General features: G+C 49.3%; 3 protein-coding genes across 8 annotated transcripts in view; all 3 read right to left on the bottom strand.

Moving 5' to 3' along the window:
* Nucleotides 1-1,771: 1,771 nt before the first annotated feature.
* Nucleotides 1,772-6,930, bottom strand: oma1 (OMA1 zinc metallopeptidase). Of its 2 annotated transcripts, XM_088425925.1 has the most exons (9): nucleotides 6,055-6,930; nucleotides 5,637-5,865; nucleotides 5,314-5,487; nucleotides 5,097-5,204; nucleotides 4,566-4,694; nucleotides 4,415-4,489; nucleotides 3,392-3,568; nucleotides 2,664-2,926; nucleotides 1,772-2,592 (listed from the first exon to the last, which is right to left on the bottom strand). In XM_088425925.1, exons 1-9 carry the CDS (start codon nucleotides 6,366-6,368, stop codon nucleotides 2,571-2,573), a joined length of 1,491 nt encoding a protein of 496 aa, XP_088282051.1. In that variant the 5' UTR covers nucleotides 6,369-6,930; the 3' UTR covers nucleotides 1,772-2,570. The 2 variants fall into 2 exon arrangements, with proteins under 2 accessions (XP_088282051.1, XP_088282050.1); XM_088425924.1 differs by having other exon boundaries at nucleotides 1,772-2,926.
* Nucleotides 6,931-7,074: 144 nt separating this feature from the next.
* Nucleotides 7,075-13,234, bottom strand: mysm1 (Myb-like, SWIRM and MPN domains 1). Of its 3 annotated transcripts, none has more exons than XM_088425921.1 (19): nucleotides 13,170-13,234; nucleotides 12,609-12,666; nucleotides 12,452-12,522; nucleotides 12,279-12,353; nucleotides 12,129-12,201; nucleotides 11,962-12,060; nucleotides 10,776-11,230; nucleotides 10,569-10,699; nucleotides 10,113-10,216; nucleotides 9,774-9,851; nucleotides 9,615-9,685; nucleotides 9,469-9,523; nucleotides 9,327-9,377; nucleotides 8,994-9,068; nucleotides 8,741-8,929; nucleotides 8,531-8,669; nucleotides 8,297-8,402; nucleotides 7,993-8,050; nucleotides 7,075-7,892 (listed from the first exon to the last, which is right to left on the bottom strand). In XM_088425921.1, exons 1-19 carry the CDS (start codon nucleotides 13,223-13,225, stop codon nucleotides 7,632-7,634), a joined length of 2,205 nt encoding a protein of 734 aa, XP_088282047.1. In that variant the 5' UTR covers nucleotides 13,226-13,234; the 3' UTR covers nucleotides 7,075-7,631. The 3 variants fall into 3 exon arrangements, with proteins under 3 accessions (XP_088282047.1, XP_088282048.1, XP_088282049.1); XM_088425922.1 differs by having other exon boundaries at nucleotides 8,741-8,860; XM_088425923.1 differs by having other exon boundaries at nucleotides 7,627-7,872.
* A 660-nt stretch (nucleotides 13,235-13,894) lies between these two features.
* The window catches only part of suco (SUN domain containing ossification factor), a 29,210-nt gene continuing 26,183 nt past the window's right edge, over nucleotides 13,895-16,921 (bottom strand). For all 3 annotated transcript variants that reach the window (XM_088425926.1, XM_088425927.1, XM_088425928.1), the window contains one exon: nucleotides 13,895-15,889. In XM_088425926.1, the coding sequence (XP_088282052.1) occupies nucleotides 15,380-15,889 (510 nt within the window). In that variant the 3' untranslated portion in view covers nucleotides 13,895-15,379. The remainder of the gene's footprint in view (nucleotides 15,890-16,921) is intronic.

Below are 16,921 nucleotides of genomic sequence, written 5' to 3'. Positions count from 1 at the left end.
CCGCCGACCACGAACAATGTGGGAAATGGGAAACCCACTTGGCACGCGCGGGTCTATAAGGGGAAGCGGCGACTGTCATCCCGCGCCGCCGACGTCCCCAAGTTGGCTCGTTCGCAAGTGTGCAAACGCACTAAAGTAGTCGCTCGCTCACGCGGCTCCAACAGACGACACGCGCGACTTCCGACGCGCACGCATTCAAGCCCAGGCGTCCCGATGCTCACCTCTTAACAAGTGCGCAAATACACACTCCCTTATTCACGTGAACGCATCAAATAAGAAAACTAAAGGTGAAGGGGTGAGCCCAAACCCGGATTATTGCGCAAACGCATTCCAACCAACGTATGCCGCGGCTTAATCCTTCATCCCTTCCCGCTAAGTAGCTCGTAAGCGCGTTCGCTCGCATTGACGCCGACGCGATAACGCTAAGCGGCGGTAATCGGCGTTTTGGGTTTTTTTACTGCCTCCCGCGTACCTTGGCTTTTGTCTTCTTTTGCAGCCACTGGCATTTTTTCAACTACGCATCGGGAAAAACAGCAACAGTACGCGATCCGAGTCGGTATCGCGTACGGCGGCCCCCCGGATACGAAAGTTCCGGTGGACGAAAAAAATGAGTCAAAACAGCAACGGTACGCCATCCCGGTTAACATCGCGTACAATAGTACCTCGAGATACGACGGTTCCGGTTGACGAAAAACTCGACGCAGTACAGGAAACGACGTAGGAAAAATCTTTTGACCATACATTCTGTACGGTATTCGTAAAAACGGAGCAACAGTATGCAATCCGAGTCAATATTATGTACCTCAAGGTACAAAAGTTCCAGTTTAGGAAAAACTCACATAGGAAACGACCCACGAAAAATCTTGGACGAAAAATCTTTGACGAAAAATCTGACGAAAAATGACGCGTTCGGAAAAACGGAGCGACGGTACGTCAATATTATGTATACAGTCGTAGCTCAAGACACCAAAGGTCCAGTTTACCAAAAAAACCCCACAGTACATGCTGCACCGTGTGGCAACTTTTAGCCCGCATAAACACGCGTCATGGCCTGAAACGATCGCAGAGGTCAAAGTGCATCCAGAGCGCACGACGGGATGCGACGCGCGTGATGGGATGCGACGGGCGACGCCCACGCGCACACTTTCACATTCACCTGAAAATAGCTGCCACCGCTCCCGTCTCATCCGTCCCGCGTGGGCGTCTGGAAAGAAAAAAGACAAGATGGGAGTAACAAGCGCAGACTTTCTGCTTTGCTTTTTTCCTCCTTTCCAAAATCCAATGTTTGATTTCGACGGAAATGACGGCAGCCCGCCGTAAGACGAAGGCTCTTTCGTTTCACCGCGCTTCGCCGCTTTTCTCTCGGCTATTCCTGGCCACGAAATCCGCCCGGCCGGCAACTGGCTTTGCGTCCGCGGCACCTGCGGCAGGCAGGCGCTTCCTCTTGCCGTTTTAGAATGGCGTGCAAAACTCAACAAGTGGAAAACCGCAGTGGACTTGAAGTACAAATAACAGAAAAACAGAAAGAGCAAAAACAGTACAAAAGACCATATGCAAAACAAAACTGACACAAACAAAAGAAATCGTAAGGAGTAAAAAATGATGACATAGGTCAAATAACACCGAAATAAACAAACTCAAGTAAAAACATATCGCAAGACCAAACACGGCCGTACGGGAACAAAGTTTTTGCAGCTCCAGCTGATATTTTTCATTAGTAATTGTTTTGCAATGTTTTGTTTCATCCAAAAAACTCACCCACACAACACTGTTTTCCTAACATTATATTTATTCCACAAATTGGTAATACCGTACAAATTTTCTCCTCCAACGGAGGAGCCCGAAGAGAAAAGGAAGAAAGAAAAAAAGAGGGCAAAAGAACGGTGTTCCACGGGGTTCGATTCCGGGGCCCCTGCCGTTTTCATGTACATGTGCAGCCGGCCTCAAAAAGAAAAAATGTTGTCGCTGGGCCTGGGCTGGCAAGGGCTTAGCTTTTTTATGGTGCCTTGGCAATTGCCAAATAGTTTGATATATACAGCGCATGCATATTTGATCTCGTTCGTTGGCAAAACAACATTTTAGAACCCGGCGGTCGAAAGAAAGAAAGAAAGAAAGAAAACGGCCGCATCCTTTGCCGCCGGCGGTCACGTCGGCCGATCCCGTACTTCTTTCCGCCTTCTGAAAAAGTTCATTCCAACTTTCTTCTGGAATAAGATGTCCATTTTCAGGAATAAAAACCTCATCCGAGCGGATACAAATATTTTGTCCGGCCCGGCCTCGAATAGCGCAGGTACCGAGGCCAGGTACTCAGGAGCGTATTCGCTCGCATTTGGGCAATCGACCGCAGAATGATACGATAAACTCATTCTTTTCTTACACACGTTTCCTTCAAAACAGAACAAAGAATGACAATTCCAAAAAAAGACCTGTCCTCCTAAGACCCGGCCTTCTTATCTGTCTTAGCGTCCTCACCTTTACAAGCGCGATCGGACGGGACGTCATTTCCTCCGCTGCCTCGCCGCGGCGAAACGCAGGCGTCCGCGGACACAAACGGCCATCGCGGAACAGCTCTACCGCGGCCAAGACGGATTCCTTGAAACGAGACAAGTCGTCGGCCCGATGTCGCTACTTGCTATGGGTACTCGCCCCTCCCCCGTCGGTACCGTTCTGGCGGCGTAGGCGCAGGCGGCGCTCCGGCTCCATCCGTCGCGCTCTCATCCCCCCGACTCGCGCGGGCCGAAAAAGCCGCCGGCGACCGGGCGAGCGGAGCCGCGGGTGCCGCCGACCCGCTCGAACCCGGTTGAGGCGCCCGTCGCCCGACCGCCTCGGCGCCCTCCAGCAGCGCGCGCACGCTCTGAGAGAAGACGGCGCGGGGGTCCGTAGGCGGCAGGGCGGGACACGCGCAGCTCTCCCTCAACTCCAGCGCCTACGCAAACAAACGGGCGGCGGACCGACGTGACCGCGCGGAAGGAAGGCCGCGTAGCCGCGTCGGCCAGCGCAAACGCTCGTTCGGCCGACCCCGGGTCGAAGCCGTCTCGGGTTGAACCGCGCGTGAAAAGGATGGCCGCGGGTGCCGACGCTTCCGGAAGAGCTCGGGTCCGGCCCGCAGGCACGTCCGATTGCGGCTCGCTCGCCTCAAGGATGTAAACTTAAGCAGATACGGCGGATTCGGGGGGTTTTTTCGGGTTGGGAAGGAGGGAAATGGAAAAAGGAACCCGATGCGCCCCTGCCATCTTTCCTCCCCTCTCGAGCCTGCGGCGGGAATCGCACATCTCTCCAGACGCTTCATTAGCTCCTTGAAAACCTTCTAAAATGCGGCGGCCCCGGCCCGTCTCTTGGTCTCTTACTGTACAAAAATTCATTGTGTGTGTGTGTGTGTGCGCGCGTGTACTTGTGGCACGAGGCGCTCCAGCTGCGCCATGCGGTTCTGGTGCGACGGATGCGTGGACATCCACTCGGGCAGGCCGGCCCCTCCGGCCCCTCCGGCCCCTCCGGCCCCTCCTTTCAGTTGCTCCCAGAGTTGCATCTGCTGCCAGAAGACGGGGCCCGCGCGCACGTCCGCACAAGCCTGAACACGCACGCACGCACGCACGCCAAATGTTGCTATGCAGTCCTCAATTATTTTTTCATCGTTTCAAATCACTGGCTACATAAATTGGACCTGTGAGACACCGAGTTTCTTTAGTGTGGCAACAGTGAACCCTAGTGGCAAACATTGAAATTGCAGCAAGATGTTACAGTACTTTAGTTTCATAGTTCATGTTTAGTATTGTAAAAGGGAAAATATCTATTTGTATTATTTTACTTCTCGGTTAGATGACATGCGCAGTTAAGTTGGTTTATTTTAATTAATTATTTTTGAACCAGTTTCATGAAGGTAATTTACTCAATTATTTAATAGGAATGACCTTTATCAACTAATAAAAATAGTCGACCTATTTATGAATTTTCAGCAGTAGAATCACGACTCAGCTTAACATCACGAAACCAACAGGCGAGATGTGATTGGCCATTTGTCAATTTAATGCCTTGTGTGGAATAATTAATTGTGTGTGTGTGATGGAAATTATTTTTCCCATTTTTGGTTATTGGTAAGTTTTAATCATTGATTTTATTCCCGAAAATGTTCTAAATTATGAGGTCATATGTAGTGATTTTGTATATTTTGGAAGCAGTCCCTTCAGGCAATTATTTTACATTTTTCCACTTTGACTTCGTATATAGTCTGCGTCATTTCATTTGTATTTCAAAAGTGTACGTTTGTTTGCGGTTCATAGCCGCCGCATTTTATTCGATCCCATTTGCAAATGATTTTGACTGAAAAAAAACATATATTCTCTAATGTCATGTGTAAAATTGTATACATGTACATTATGGAATAAACCGGAGGGGGCAAGTCAAGTCAAGGGGTTACCTTGGCGGCCAAATGCAAGCCGACCCGATCGGCCTCGGCTTCCAGCTTCCTGCTGTACGGACGGTCGAACATCAACTGCGGGGGGGGGGGGGGGGGGGGGGCAGAATTTGAAGCGGCGGCAATGCCGATACTCGCACGAATAGGCGCTCACCTGTTTGAGCTTCTCCTGAGCCCACTGAGCCAGCAGCGCCGGGCCGTCTCGGGGACACGCGGCCCAGATGGCGGCCAGCAGGACCGCCGACAGGAGGTCGGCCGCGTGGGACAGGCTGGCCCGCTCCGCCTGCGGCCACGGAGGAGACGGGGGTGGAGTCAGGGTGGAGGAGAAGGCCACGGGACGCGCGCGCTAATCGGAATTCCGCCCCTCCTCCCTCCCGGCTCCAAAGTCCCAAACCGCGGCGGGTAACGGCGCGGCGCGCTTGCCGACGCCCTTTCAAATGGCCGCCATCGTATTACGACTGGGCCTCATTTGTTTCCAAAATAAATGAAGGCATTCTCATTCTAACCGTATAATACCGATAATGGCGCGGCCGGATCGAGCCCTAACCCTCTCGGGAGGGAGCGGCTTCCAGCCGGACGGGACGCCGTGAACTTTCCGTTCTTGCCGGGACCAAGCGGACGCTCGAAACGGACGGAAAGGAAGGGGCCGGGTCCGGGCGGGACGCGTTCCGACGCCGCGACTTACAGCGTGTCCCAATAAAGCGTGAGCCATCTCGTGTCCCAGCAAAACGGTGAGCTGGTGGATATCCGCCACGGCTTCCAGCATGCCCGTGAACATGAAGACTTTGCCGTCCTGCGGCAGGCGGCGAAACACAAAGACCGAATGCTCCTACCGGCCTCGGGGTTTTTTTCGCCGCCGCGCCGCGCCGCGCCGCGACGCGACGCGACGCGCGCTCACCGACCGGGAGCACGAAGGCGTTGGCGGCGTCGCTCTGCACCACGTGGACGCTCCAGTTCACCTCGGCCATTTCGGGGAGGTCCCGGTTGCGGCCGGCCAGGCGCCGCACCGTCCGCTCCACCACTTGGTGACGAGCGTCGCTTTCGGGGAGCAGCAGCTTGCCGAAGCGCTCCATGTACTGCGTGCAAAGCGGTTGGCATACATAGAACGTTTCGGGAGAGGAAAGCTCAGGCGGTTTTTGCCGGATGGCGTTAGGGCATTATGTATCGCTTGTTGGATGCGGTTTGAAAATATTTCAAATATTTCCAGCTCCTTGGGTCCTCTCACCGCCTCCGAGGTTAAGGCTGCCAGTTCGACGTAGTCCTGCCTGTTGAACACCAGCAAGCGCGTGCGCCCCGTCACCGGCGACCGGTCCAGGTGCGTAAGTAGGAGGAGGGCGGCGCCGGCGGCGACCAGACACGCCGCCGCCGCCAGCCGCCAGCGCCGCTGCCACGCCCACCGGCGGAAGAGCTGTCGCCGGTCGTCGGGCAGCGCCAGCCACCACTTCCGGAAACTCCTGCGGGGAGACCGCAAGTCATTAAAATAACTCTTGCTATTTGGACGATAATAATACATGAATCCTTTTAAATAATTTGCACACCCTCATATTGGAGGATATGGCTGTATTACCAGCGTACTTTTCATCTTCTTCGTTTGAATATTTAACACGGCAACTTGCCATTTTCTAGTCGTGCTGCTCTCCTACCTGCCCAGTATGATGGCCACGAGTTTTTGGACAGGCTTGAGTAGCATCCAGATGAGAGGCGCGGGTAAAGCCATCACCCGACTCGAGGTACGAAACTCAGCCACGCATGAAGGGGGCTGAAGGCGGGAAGGGATTTTGGACGCGAGCGTCCCGGTGGTTCCGCGTGGGAGCAAAACAAGTCCGCCGGGGCGAAGGGCTCCGCGTGGAAGCCGGCGATAAGCTCGCAACGAGCAGAAGGAGATGGCGTCCGAGCACCCGTGGAGATGTCGCGCCAGGCGAGACGGCGGAAACCTCCGGAAGAAAGGAAACATCATCAAGGTCTTCGCTCAAAGTCACCCACCGGGACGACGTTTTCACACAGCCGCGGGTATTACAGGCTGTCACTGTCAAACAAGTCCCTTGTGAAAGCAGGTTGCATGTAACCGAGTTTGAACACAAAACCTGTTTTATTCGCTTAATCCCAAAGCGTTTCAATGTATTTAAAGTGATACGCGGCAAGGGCCGATAGCAACACCTTTGTCCGTCTAGGAGATTGGTTCACTTGCAAAATAAGTCCGACCCGAAACAAGTCCGGAAATAAGGGTTCCAGCGATAACTCCGGTCGGAAAAACAGTTTGTCACTGCGCGGTTTCCTATTCCGTGAGTCATGAATATTGTTGATTTTTGACAAAAAATTAAGTGTACCCCGCGTTCCAGAAAAAAAAGTCCGGAAAGAAATAAAGGATACGAGTCGGTTCTGATTACAACAGCGAAGTTATTAGTAGGAAAAAGAATCTAAAAATAAACATTTAAATAAAATACACAGTTAATTGTAGGAGTAAAAACGTCTAACGTTGTCTTTGATTAAAGGTCAACAAAGCATTTTATTCTTTTATTGATATGAGTCCAGATTTTTTTTTCTACTTTCGTTTTCTGTTTTACTTCTAAATGCCATTAACTGTTGTGTGATTTGGGTCAACTTTCTGCGTATGTATATAAGAAGCTTCCTTGTCTTGTTATGGCTAAGATCAATAGAGCTAATGCTGTAAAAAAAAACCAACACTTTATTGTTACTTTATAAAAATAAAACATTTTGATCAAAATGCATATCAACTTCATGTATAATAATGAACGCTTTCTAAAAATATAAAGTGATGAAAAACACGATTCAAATATTTTCCTTTCCATTCTAGCTACATTCGCCGTGTGGTTCCTTATAGTGAATGCATCAACCACTAGGGGGCAATATTTTACTTCTACACGTACATATCCTTACTTCGCAGAGGTCCCGACTGCTGTGCGCTGCAGCAATTTGTCTTTTTTCAGAGCAAAAAAAAAAAAAAGACTACAAATATTTGTTGATTAAAGAATGGTGGTTTTGCTCTTAGCCCTTTAAAGGCATTTAGCACGGTTGATTAACATATTGCCAGTAACGATATTTTTTTTAACTTGAAACTCAGGTCACCCGAAAGCGAAGGACAAAAACTGAATACAGACTAGACGTTTTTTTCCATAAAGGCTCAATCGAACGTATGCCAGTATATCCTAATGGTAACAAAGTAAAAACGAAGGTAGCGATCTACAAACACGCAGCTAGCTCAAAGTAAATAGTCATGCCCAGTGGACAACACAGAGCCCAGATGCAGCACGGCGTCCGGATGCTCTTTGCCGCCGACGTCTCCCGAACCTCCGGGTCGGGGCGAGTTACTCGCGTGGCTTTCCCGGCGCTCGCTTTCACCGAGCCCCCGTCGCTGGCGGGCGATGAAGTCGGACAGGAAGAGAGCGTGGATCTGAGCGAGGAAGGCTTCCCCCTCCTCGTCGGGAAGCGGCTCCAGGTACCTGGCCATCGACGATAGCATCTGAAGGTCGGGCGGACGGAAGGCGCCGCGGCAAAACCGATGGGTAAAACCGCTCCTTTAAGAAGGGAAAGGCGAGGTCGACGGATGTGCGTGCCGTTACTTTTTCCAGGCAGGTGAGGTGGGAGTCCCTTCGGAAAAAACGTTCCATACGGACGCTCCTAGAAGAAAAGGTGAGAAATATCCTAAAGGGGTGTGCGTCTCTCCAGCAAAAGACAATCTTTCCAACGTCACAAAGTTTGATCGTTGTACATTTTGGACCATGAGCCTAAACAAAGAGAGTCCGAAGAATGGATTTGGAGTTTGAACCGCTGTATTACTCGCCACCAGGGGCACTCTTCACTAGTAAACGCAAGCAGGCGAGTTAAGCGCGTGGGTGCCGTCATCGGAGCGGTTCCATTTCTCACCCTGGTGTTTGGGAGTACTCGCGGATAATCCACAGGGCTCGTCTTAAAGTCTGATCCCAGTCTGGGATGTCCGGAGATGGCAGGAAGTCAAATTTGTAGGGAAGCTCTGGGAAGAAACACAAAAGAACTTCGCGCTCATAATATTCCATTCATTCGCATACGATGGCATATCTTCCAAAACATGCCCTCGGCACAATAAAGTCAAAGTCGAATAGCATTTTGTGGCGGACGCACTTTGAGGCGGCGGCGGCGGCGTCTCTCGGCTCTCCTTGACCAGCAAGCAGACGGTTCGCGAATGCGGGGAAGGGTTGCTCGGGTCGTACGGGCTCACGATCATCCCGACGAAGGGAGCTCCGCCGCGGGAGAAATAACTCTGCGGACAAAACGTAAACGAGGAAATGGGAAAGCGAGGAGATCCGGGCCGACCTTTCGCTCGGGCCTCACCTGGAACCGGTCCTGCGTGCGGATGTCCCGCACGGACGGGTCGGGGTTAAAGGACGGGTGCGAGTGGTACCAGCCCACCACGCCGAAGCCCAGGGAGGCCAAGGCGTCGCAGGCCCGCGTCTGCGACAGGGGGTCCATCTCGCACTGGAGCACCGTGCTCGCGCCGTTGCACGGCTCCGCCGCGCGGATCTGCGCACGCGCGCCGCCCCCTTCAGGTCACGCGCGCCACTCGCATTTAACAAAGTAGCCCCACCTTCAAGGCCTTCTCCGCCTCGTCGAAAGTTCCTCCGAGCAGGCCGATCACCTCGCCTCGCGACACGTGAGCATGCTGGCCGGCAATTCAAAAAACAGATCAGATCGCTGCAGTCTTTAGGGAGGAAAAATATAGCTCAAAGACGCGCAAAACGCCGATTGGAAAAAAAATCAAAGATAAAGGAAGGCTCAACGGTTCCCGGTAATTAAAAAAAAAAACTTTTCGATATTATTGCCATTTTTCTTAAATCAGGCCGGTCAAATAAAAGTGCAATTGTCTTTGTTTATTCATTTCAAGTGGACCGGATTATTTTTCTTATTATTTGCTGCTTACCATGTCCATAATCAGCAGCGTCTCAGCACACACAATGACTCTGAACGGCTCCTGAAGAAAAATAAATCGAGACATGAAAAACGCCGACAAAGGCTTGACCGCCAGTTGGGAAAGGAGACGGCGGCGGGCGCTGGTCACCGACCTGCACATCCTCTCCAAAGCACCGACACGGAATGAGCCGGAAGGGATCCGAAGAGCTAAAAGAAGCCGCGAGGAACATAAACCCTAAATGAATGACGTTTGGAAAGGCGTGGCGTTGCGTTGCGCTGCGTTGCGTGCGGCGCTCACCCCGAGTGACCGGACATTTTGTCGGCTTTGGGTCGCTTGCTACGCGCGCTCAGCTCCTCGCCGCTAAAATGCTAACAACAACAAGGGCGGAGATGTGCGGTAGGGCAATAAAATGGCGCACGCATCTAATGTGGGTTAGGGTTAGGTAGTAGTGCGCACCTCATATGTTTGTCCCTCCAAGTCTTTAGCGTCACACCAGTTTCCCAAGGTGTCCCGCACGCGTCGCTTCCTGGCCCGCTGCAGGCAAACAAACAGCCAGGAAATTCACGTGTCCATTTATTCACCTATATTATATTGGATTCTAACTAGTGGACTGTCACACCTTTTTCGTGTGCAATTTCTTTTTACGCTCGAACAGTACATTTATTCCTCTAAAATAAAACATACGAAAAAAAACGTATCGTGCGTGCAGAAAATATCTTTTAGAAAAGAGATTGAAAAAAGCAAGCCGGAAAGCGGCCGCGACCTGGCGAAGGACTCCAAAAATGGCTGCCCTACCATACTCTGTAGCCTGCGGGCGAGCTGGTAGGCCTCCTGCACATCTTTGCCCTCTTTCTGCCTCGCGCGGTCCACCACCCGAGGCCGTCTATACACCGCTTGTTCTGTGAAAATCGCAAAAATTCATACAAAACAAAGATTTCGATCAAATCGGAATCAACGAATAACAGGTAAACATTACACATACGTACAATGTATGTAAGGTGACAAAGGTACAAAATATGCAGCGGATATAAACACTACTGAACGGGTAAATAATAAATCACTCATAAGCATTATGCTTATATCGTATGCAAATAAATGAATGAAATCTTTCATAAAAACGAAGCGGAAAGAAAGGAAGGAGGGAAAGTCTGACGAGGGAAGGAAAGAAGGAAAGGAAAGAAGGGAGCAACGAATGAAGGGCAGAAGGGAGCAGCGAAGGAAGGAAGGAAGGAAATGGAGGGCAATTCTCACCACAGTTAAAGTTAATGGCGCCGACGAGCTCCAGGTAGGTGTGGATCCTCCCGATGCAGTTGACGTCACCGCAGTTCTTCAAGCCGGGCCGCACCGACGTCTTGTTCAGGTACTTGGGTTTGCTCTTCAGCCTGCGACGCCAGCCCAACGCCGTTAGCGTTCGGCACGCTGACGCCGCGCGGCGTTTTTTTCCGCTTTGGCCTTTACCACTGGTCCAGGATGTAGTTGCGGATCTTCAGGTATCTCTCAGGGGTCTTGGAGGGCCGTCCCTCGAAAAACTCCGGGATGGCTTGCTTCTCGTCCTCGCCGATGCTCCCCGCATCCAGCGTCACTTCCCGCTCCGGCGCTTTTAGCTCCGCCTCTTCATGATCTTCTTCCGGCGGGTCAGCGCCGACCGCTTCCTCTTCCTCTTCTTCCTCCGCCCGTTCCTCGGCGGGCTCCTCCGAGAGGCCGAGCGAAGGCGCGGGCGAGGGCGGGGGCCCGGGCCCGGGCCCGGGCTCGGCCTGGCGCTCCCCGCCCGTCTCGTCCGTGATGTCCACGTCCTCGTCCTCGTCCTCGTCCTCGTCCGGCCTCTCCGTGCGCACCGCGGTCTCAAAGCCGGGCCGAGAAGGCGGCGCGGCGGCCCCGCTCGAGGGACCCGCGACGCCGGGGGCCGGGCTGGCCTGCGGACGGAGCGAAAGCAAACTTAGGCTTGGCTTGTGTCAGTTTAAGGACGACAAAAAAAAAAAAAAGCTTTCGGGGGACTTTTGGGAGACCATCAACAGGGAAATTGTGGGACTGACTCAGGTTTCAAGAAAATGAGATGAACGGTAGCTAGACTCGCTACCGGCGATGCCGCGTCATGTCGCCCCCTGCTGGCAAGTATGGCTGTGTACATGTTGTCTCAAAACATAGATTTTCACAGCTTTTATAAGCTTGTTTTGAAACCAAAAATGCATTTGGATGTTTTTTATTCATAAACCGCATTTTTTTCAAAGCACCACATACCTTTTTAGTGACCTAATGCACATTTACATCCTTGAAATAAAACGTTTAACATCTCATAATAAATAAAATTGGAGATACATTATCTATAAATATTTTACGTAGTAATAAGAGTCACTAGATTTTAATTTCACAAGATCAAAAAATGAAATAAAATCAAAACAATTACATAAAAAACTTGATTATTGATGAGCTCAAAAGTATTTATATGAATACAAAGAACTCATATTATTTTAAAGCTCATCTGTTTTGACCAAATATTCTGATTAAAATGTTATTCGAAGGAACTATTCTGCAGTTTACTGGCATTAGATGCAATGCGTGATCAATAAACTTATCATCGCGAATCAAAACCAATTATTAGTACGACTATTATTTTTTTGGAATCATAATCTCATGCAGTGCTCACCTCGTGTTTGAAATACTGTCTGGCATAGTTCTTGACCTGGAGGACGCTGCGACTGCCCACCAACTTGGAAATTTTGGTCCACCTTCGTCCAAACCGAGCCTGCGCACATACTTGCCCTTTGACGATTCGACGGTGATAATGACGACGCTTCGTTTGTAAAAACATACCAGCCCCTCTTCAAATAAGCTTTTCTCCTGTTTGGACCACCGGCTTGAGGATGAGGATGTCTTAGCTGGAGACCTGGAGAAAAACAGACACGTGAAAGAAAGTATCGAATTGTTTTTACGCAAATATGCAATATTTCCACATGTACCGACCTCGTCGCTTTGGGCTTGTTGGTAGCATCGCCGGGCCAAATATGATTGGGAATCGCCTGGCCTTTCAGGTAATATCTACGAGATGTTTAGGTTCACAAAACTCAAGCGAGAATTGCCTATGAGCTAATAAATAGCTGTGACGCTTTCATGGACATGTAAGGAAAAACGGATACTGCTCCTCCTGCAGCATTCTGCGGATGGCTTCTCGGTTTTCCTTGCTGATGGAGGTGTCCAACTCCCAGGGCTGGATAGCAGAATCGGATTAGACATTCAGAATTTAAAAGTGAATTCAGAACGTATGAGAAATGTAACAGATTTTTTTTTTTTTACCAGAATCCCATCATCCCACGCAGACTGCTCGTGAAGAAATCCTCTTGGCTCTCTCTCACTGCAATAGAAATGATACATTGGTTATAGTCGCAACCGCTGTCTTTTTATTTATCGCAAAATTGAAAAGATTGAACAGTAAGAAAAAAGCGGGGGGGCAAGACAAAGAAAAACGGTGCGTTACGTGTTTCATATCGGTGTAATGCATCTTACGATACACCGTATGGAAACTATTGATACTTTTCAAGATGCATCGTGCGACATATTTAGAATAGGCCGTACATTAACTACCGGCACTCAATCAAACTAAAACATTGAAAAAAAGCGAACTAGCTATATTCAAAGCAATAAATAGTGGATAAGAAGTGATTTCAGTCACTTGGATCATGTCACTTTGGATAATGGCCCAAAAAAATGTCAGCCACAACACGGCGAAAGCCAGCATTATCAGAGCTCCTTACACAGAAAATACTAAACTGCGAGTTCCGAAACGTGAGTGAGATGCAGTACATGAAATATGGAAGCCGCCAAAGCAAGATTTACCGCACGTATAAAGGACATTACCCAATATTAGCGTCCACGTCGTCTCCTTCGATGTCAACATCCACATCGTCCTCCATCTTTAACGATGAAGCATGACAACAACCAGCAGACCGGAAGTGATTACGACACCCAGTGGCCGGAAGACCGAACTTCGCCATAAAGTTTGGGAGTCGAGGTCATTCTGACAATAGACAAAAATAAGATATTACCGGCGCGACAAATGCTTTGACGAACCCAAGAAACGCGGATTGCAGCGACACTGCGGCTGGAGGCATGAACTTAGAGTGAACAAAATGTTTTCAAGTTAAAACAGCACGCAAAGATCTGTACTAATTGTTGGCTTCTTTTTTCATTGTTCTATCTATGTAGGCTGTTATGAGTATAAAGACTTATTGTGTCCTTATACGGGGTTAAGAGAATCTAAGAAGTTGTATATAGAATTCTGATTTATGTTGCCGCACGTCGGTTACTTCGTCGTAAACCAAGGACCACATCTACAGCGATCATTGCCCAAAAGGCCAATGCCTACTTTTTGTCCTCGTTTTTAAGTTTACGTTCACTCGTGTAACTCATAAATGCAATAAATGCAATGTTTTTGTAAACGTGTGACCGCTACAGTTATTAACTGGAATTCTGAAAGGTTGAATCACATTCAAATGTATGTTAAATGCGAGATGACATTTATCACATATTGCTGTCCAGTTACTCTTTCACAGACGTCCAAAGAAACAAAACACTCCACGAAAGACAAAAAAAAAGTTTTATTTAGAAATTCACAGTTTCTAATGGCACTACAGCTTTTGTAGTAACTCACTCCTGCTCTAAAAAACAAAATACTGTGCAGCTTTTTAGAGGAATCACAGGGAGAATGTGAAGGAGACCAAAAGAAAAGAGAACACATTGAAGTTAAAAAGAAAAAAGGCATGAGGAGTCATTAAAAGTGCACACGGAGGTCATTTAGCGGCCTCTTTTGTTGTGTAGTAAGTAGAATCAAAGTAGTCTCTTGTAACACACCACATGAGAAATTTAAGTCATCCGCATGAACACAGACATAAAATGGGGTCAAAAGACCACGAGCACAACGTGAAGTGTTCCAAACAACCATCTTGGCCTGCATTTCCCTTTTAAATGAAATTTGCGCAAACCTTTAGTGAGTGAACATACGAGAACTCGCACACATACACAAAGATGCAGACACAAAGCTGATATGAGAACATGTTAAAATCTCTTCACAGTTGGAAAAATTGTGCAAAAAAAAAAAAAGGTGTGTGAAAAAGGGTAGCATGATTCCCAGTCTGCCGAGAAAACTCATCAGAGCCTATCAGAAAACACTTTTCTTTTTTTGTTGAAATGCATCAAACCCCTTCGAGTGCGATTGAAGCGCAAGCTGGTTTTCCGCCAGTCGGAACGCAGCGGCGGCCCGAAGATCAAAGCATTTCATCATGTCACGTGACCGCTACCGTATTTTTCAAAATAAACAAGCTGCGTGTCAGTACCAGTGAGCGCATTTGCATTCAGAACTTTTGTTGTCGATATTTGTACTACCGAGACTGGCCAGCCAGTGCGCAAAAATAAATAAATAAATAAACTGCTTTTTGGGACTTGCGTGTGCGCGTGTCGGCTCAGTTAAAGAAAATAAAAGACGTATGAGTGAAATGGTATCTGTGGGGGCGGGGGGGGATGCTTTCTATTAAGGAAAAAAAAGTAGCGTGCGTCAAGAATGTTTACAAATAAACCTGTCCGGTATGGGTATTTTTTTTCAGACCTTTTACCGACGAGAATCAATTTTATGCCGTTTTTGAAGAAAGAGAAAGGTTTCCAAGAAAGAAGAAAAAGTCACGGACGCTGCTGCTATAAGCTCAAACGCTTAAAGCGCGATGGGGGAAAATAAAGGGAGCGTTTTCTTCACCGGGCTGCCGAGGGAGTCGACGGACGAGATGCGGGAGGCAATCGGCCAACGCGGACGGTGGTCCCGGGAGTCGTAATGGCAAGCGATGAGGAGGACCAAAAGCCAAGGAAAAAAAAGATGTACTGTGTAACTCTGTTCTCTCACTGTGATACATGCGTCAAATACTTTGCGGAAGGATGCTTCATGTGGACTTGTCCTCGCAAACAAACGTTTGTGTGTTTCCAACACCGATTAAAAAGGGCTCATAAAGGCACGTAAGCATTCAAAGGTCTTTGGAAGGGAGTAGATGAGGGTAAACGTGGTCCTTTGGGGTGGAAGCCTTTCAGACTTGCCCGCTGACCGCCGTCACCCCGATGGCGCCCACGCCGAGCCCCTCGCCGCGCTTCATCAGCTGCTGCAGGCTGGGCAGCGAGGCCACGCCCCTCTCCACCAGCTCCGCCCGCCGCCATTTCCGCCGTTTGGCGGAGCGCCGCTCCTGCCGGGATTTGCCGGCGGGGACGGGCGGCGGCGGCGGCGGGGCGGGCCGGAGGGGCGCCGCCGGGGGGAGCTCGCCGCAGGAGAAGACGGGCGAGGGAGGCGGAAGGCGCCCGGCGAAAGACTCCTCCGAGTGGGTGGACGAGCTGGAGCTGACGGTCCCCGAAAGGGGTGATTTGGAGGGGTCGGGGGGCGGCGGCGGCGGGAGGTGAGGGGGAGGCGGGAGGCTGAGGAGGGGAGGGGGAAGGCAGGAGTGGAAGCCGTTGCATTTGACGTCGCCGTTGGCGAGAGGCGCCGTAGGGTCCGACGGCTTCAGGGTTTCCACTTTGTCCAAAAGTTTGCTTTTGCATCGTTTCTTCTGCAAAAAAAAAAAATGAGGACGACTTCAACCTTGTGTTCTTGGCTTTTTTTAAGACTACGTGAGATCTTATAGAGTTCAAAAGAAAAAAATAATTTCTAGAAAAACACACCATTGCCAGGCTATCAAAATTAGCAGTCATATTCATCTATTAAAGGGATACTATACTTAACTCATTCAATATAAGGGAAGTATTTTCACATTTTTAAAAGTCCGGACATTCAATCCCAGATACCAAATATCCATTTAATACTTAAGTACCTGGGATTTAACGTCCAAACTCTTTTTTTTAAAAAACGTGAAACCACATCCCTGGTATTGAAGGAGTTAAGTAGCCACTTTCCCAAGTAAAAATCCAGTTTTTTTTCTGCGTATAATTACCACCATAAAAAACGGATTATGACACTTTCGGTTGTGCTTTGGGCTCAGCAATGACTAAATACAGTGGGCCCCCGGGTTACGAACTTAATCCGTTCAGCGGCTACGCTCGTATCTCGAATTGCTCGTATAGCGGGCAATCCAAACCCATGTTAATTCGTGAGTGCGTGCAACGCGCGCAGAAGCCTTAGGTAAAATCATCACGCTGTATACATAAATTAATATTAAGTGACATAATCTACTGTACAGTTGCATTAAATGACAAATACAAAGGATAAATGACTTTTACCTTTGGAAAGACGTGACTTGTGCTGAGATAAGCAGAGATGAGCAGAGATGAATGCTCGAAGTCAATACGGTAAATCAGATATGCTATTGGTCTTACAGTGTCAAAGTAACTTTTTCAGTCAGGGTTTTCTCTACTTCCTTCCATCCCAACCAGCTGTGCCATCAAGCTAGATAAAGGCGTTCGGCCAATAGCGTATCGGCACTTCTGTGATTGACGTGTGACGCCGGCCAATAGCATCTCCGTGAGTGAGACCGGGTGACCTTAATCGACCAATAGCATATTGGCGTCTCCTTGACTGACTGATAATTATTTGCACTTTTTTTTTAAACGGTTGGAATGTATTGACATCTTATTGATTAAAACAC

This window comes from Hippichthys cyanospilos, chromosome 10 (assembly GCF_059441005.1).
Source record: "Hippichthys cyanospilos isolate Australia breed blue-spotted pipefish chromosome 10, RoL_Hcya_1.0, whole genome shotgun sequence".
Lineage (NCBI taxonomy): Eukaryota > Metazoa > Chordata > Actinopteri > Syngnathiformes > Syngnathidae > Hippichthys > Hippichthys cyanospilos.
Note: the sequence above shows the minus strand (reverse complement) of the source record. Positions and strands in the feature narration are given on the sequence as shown.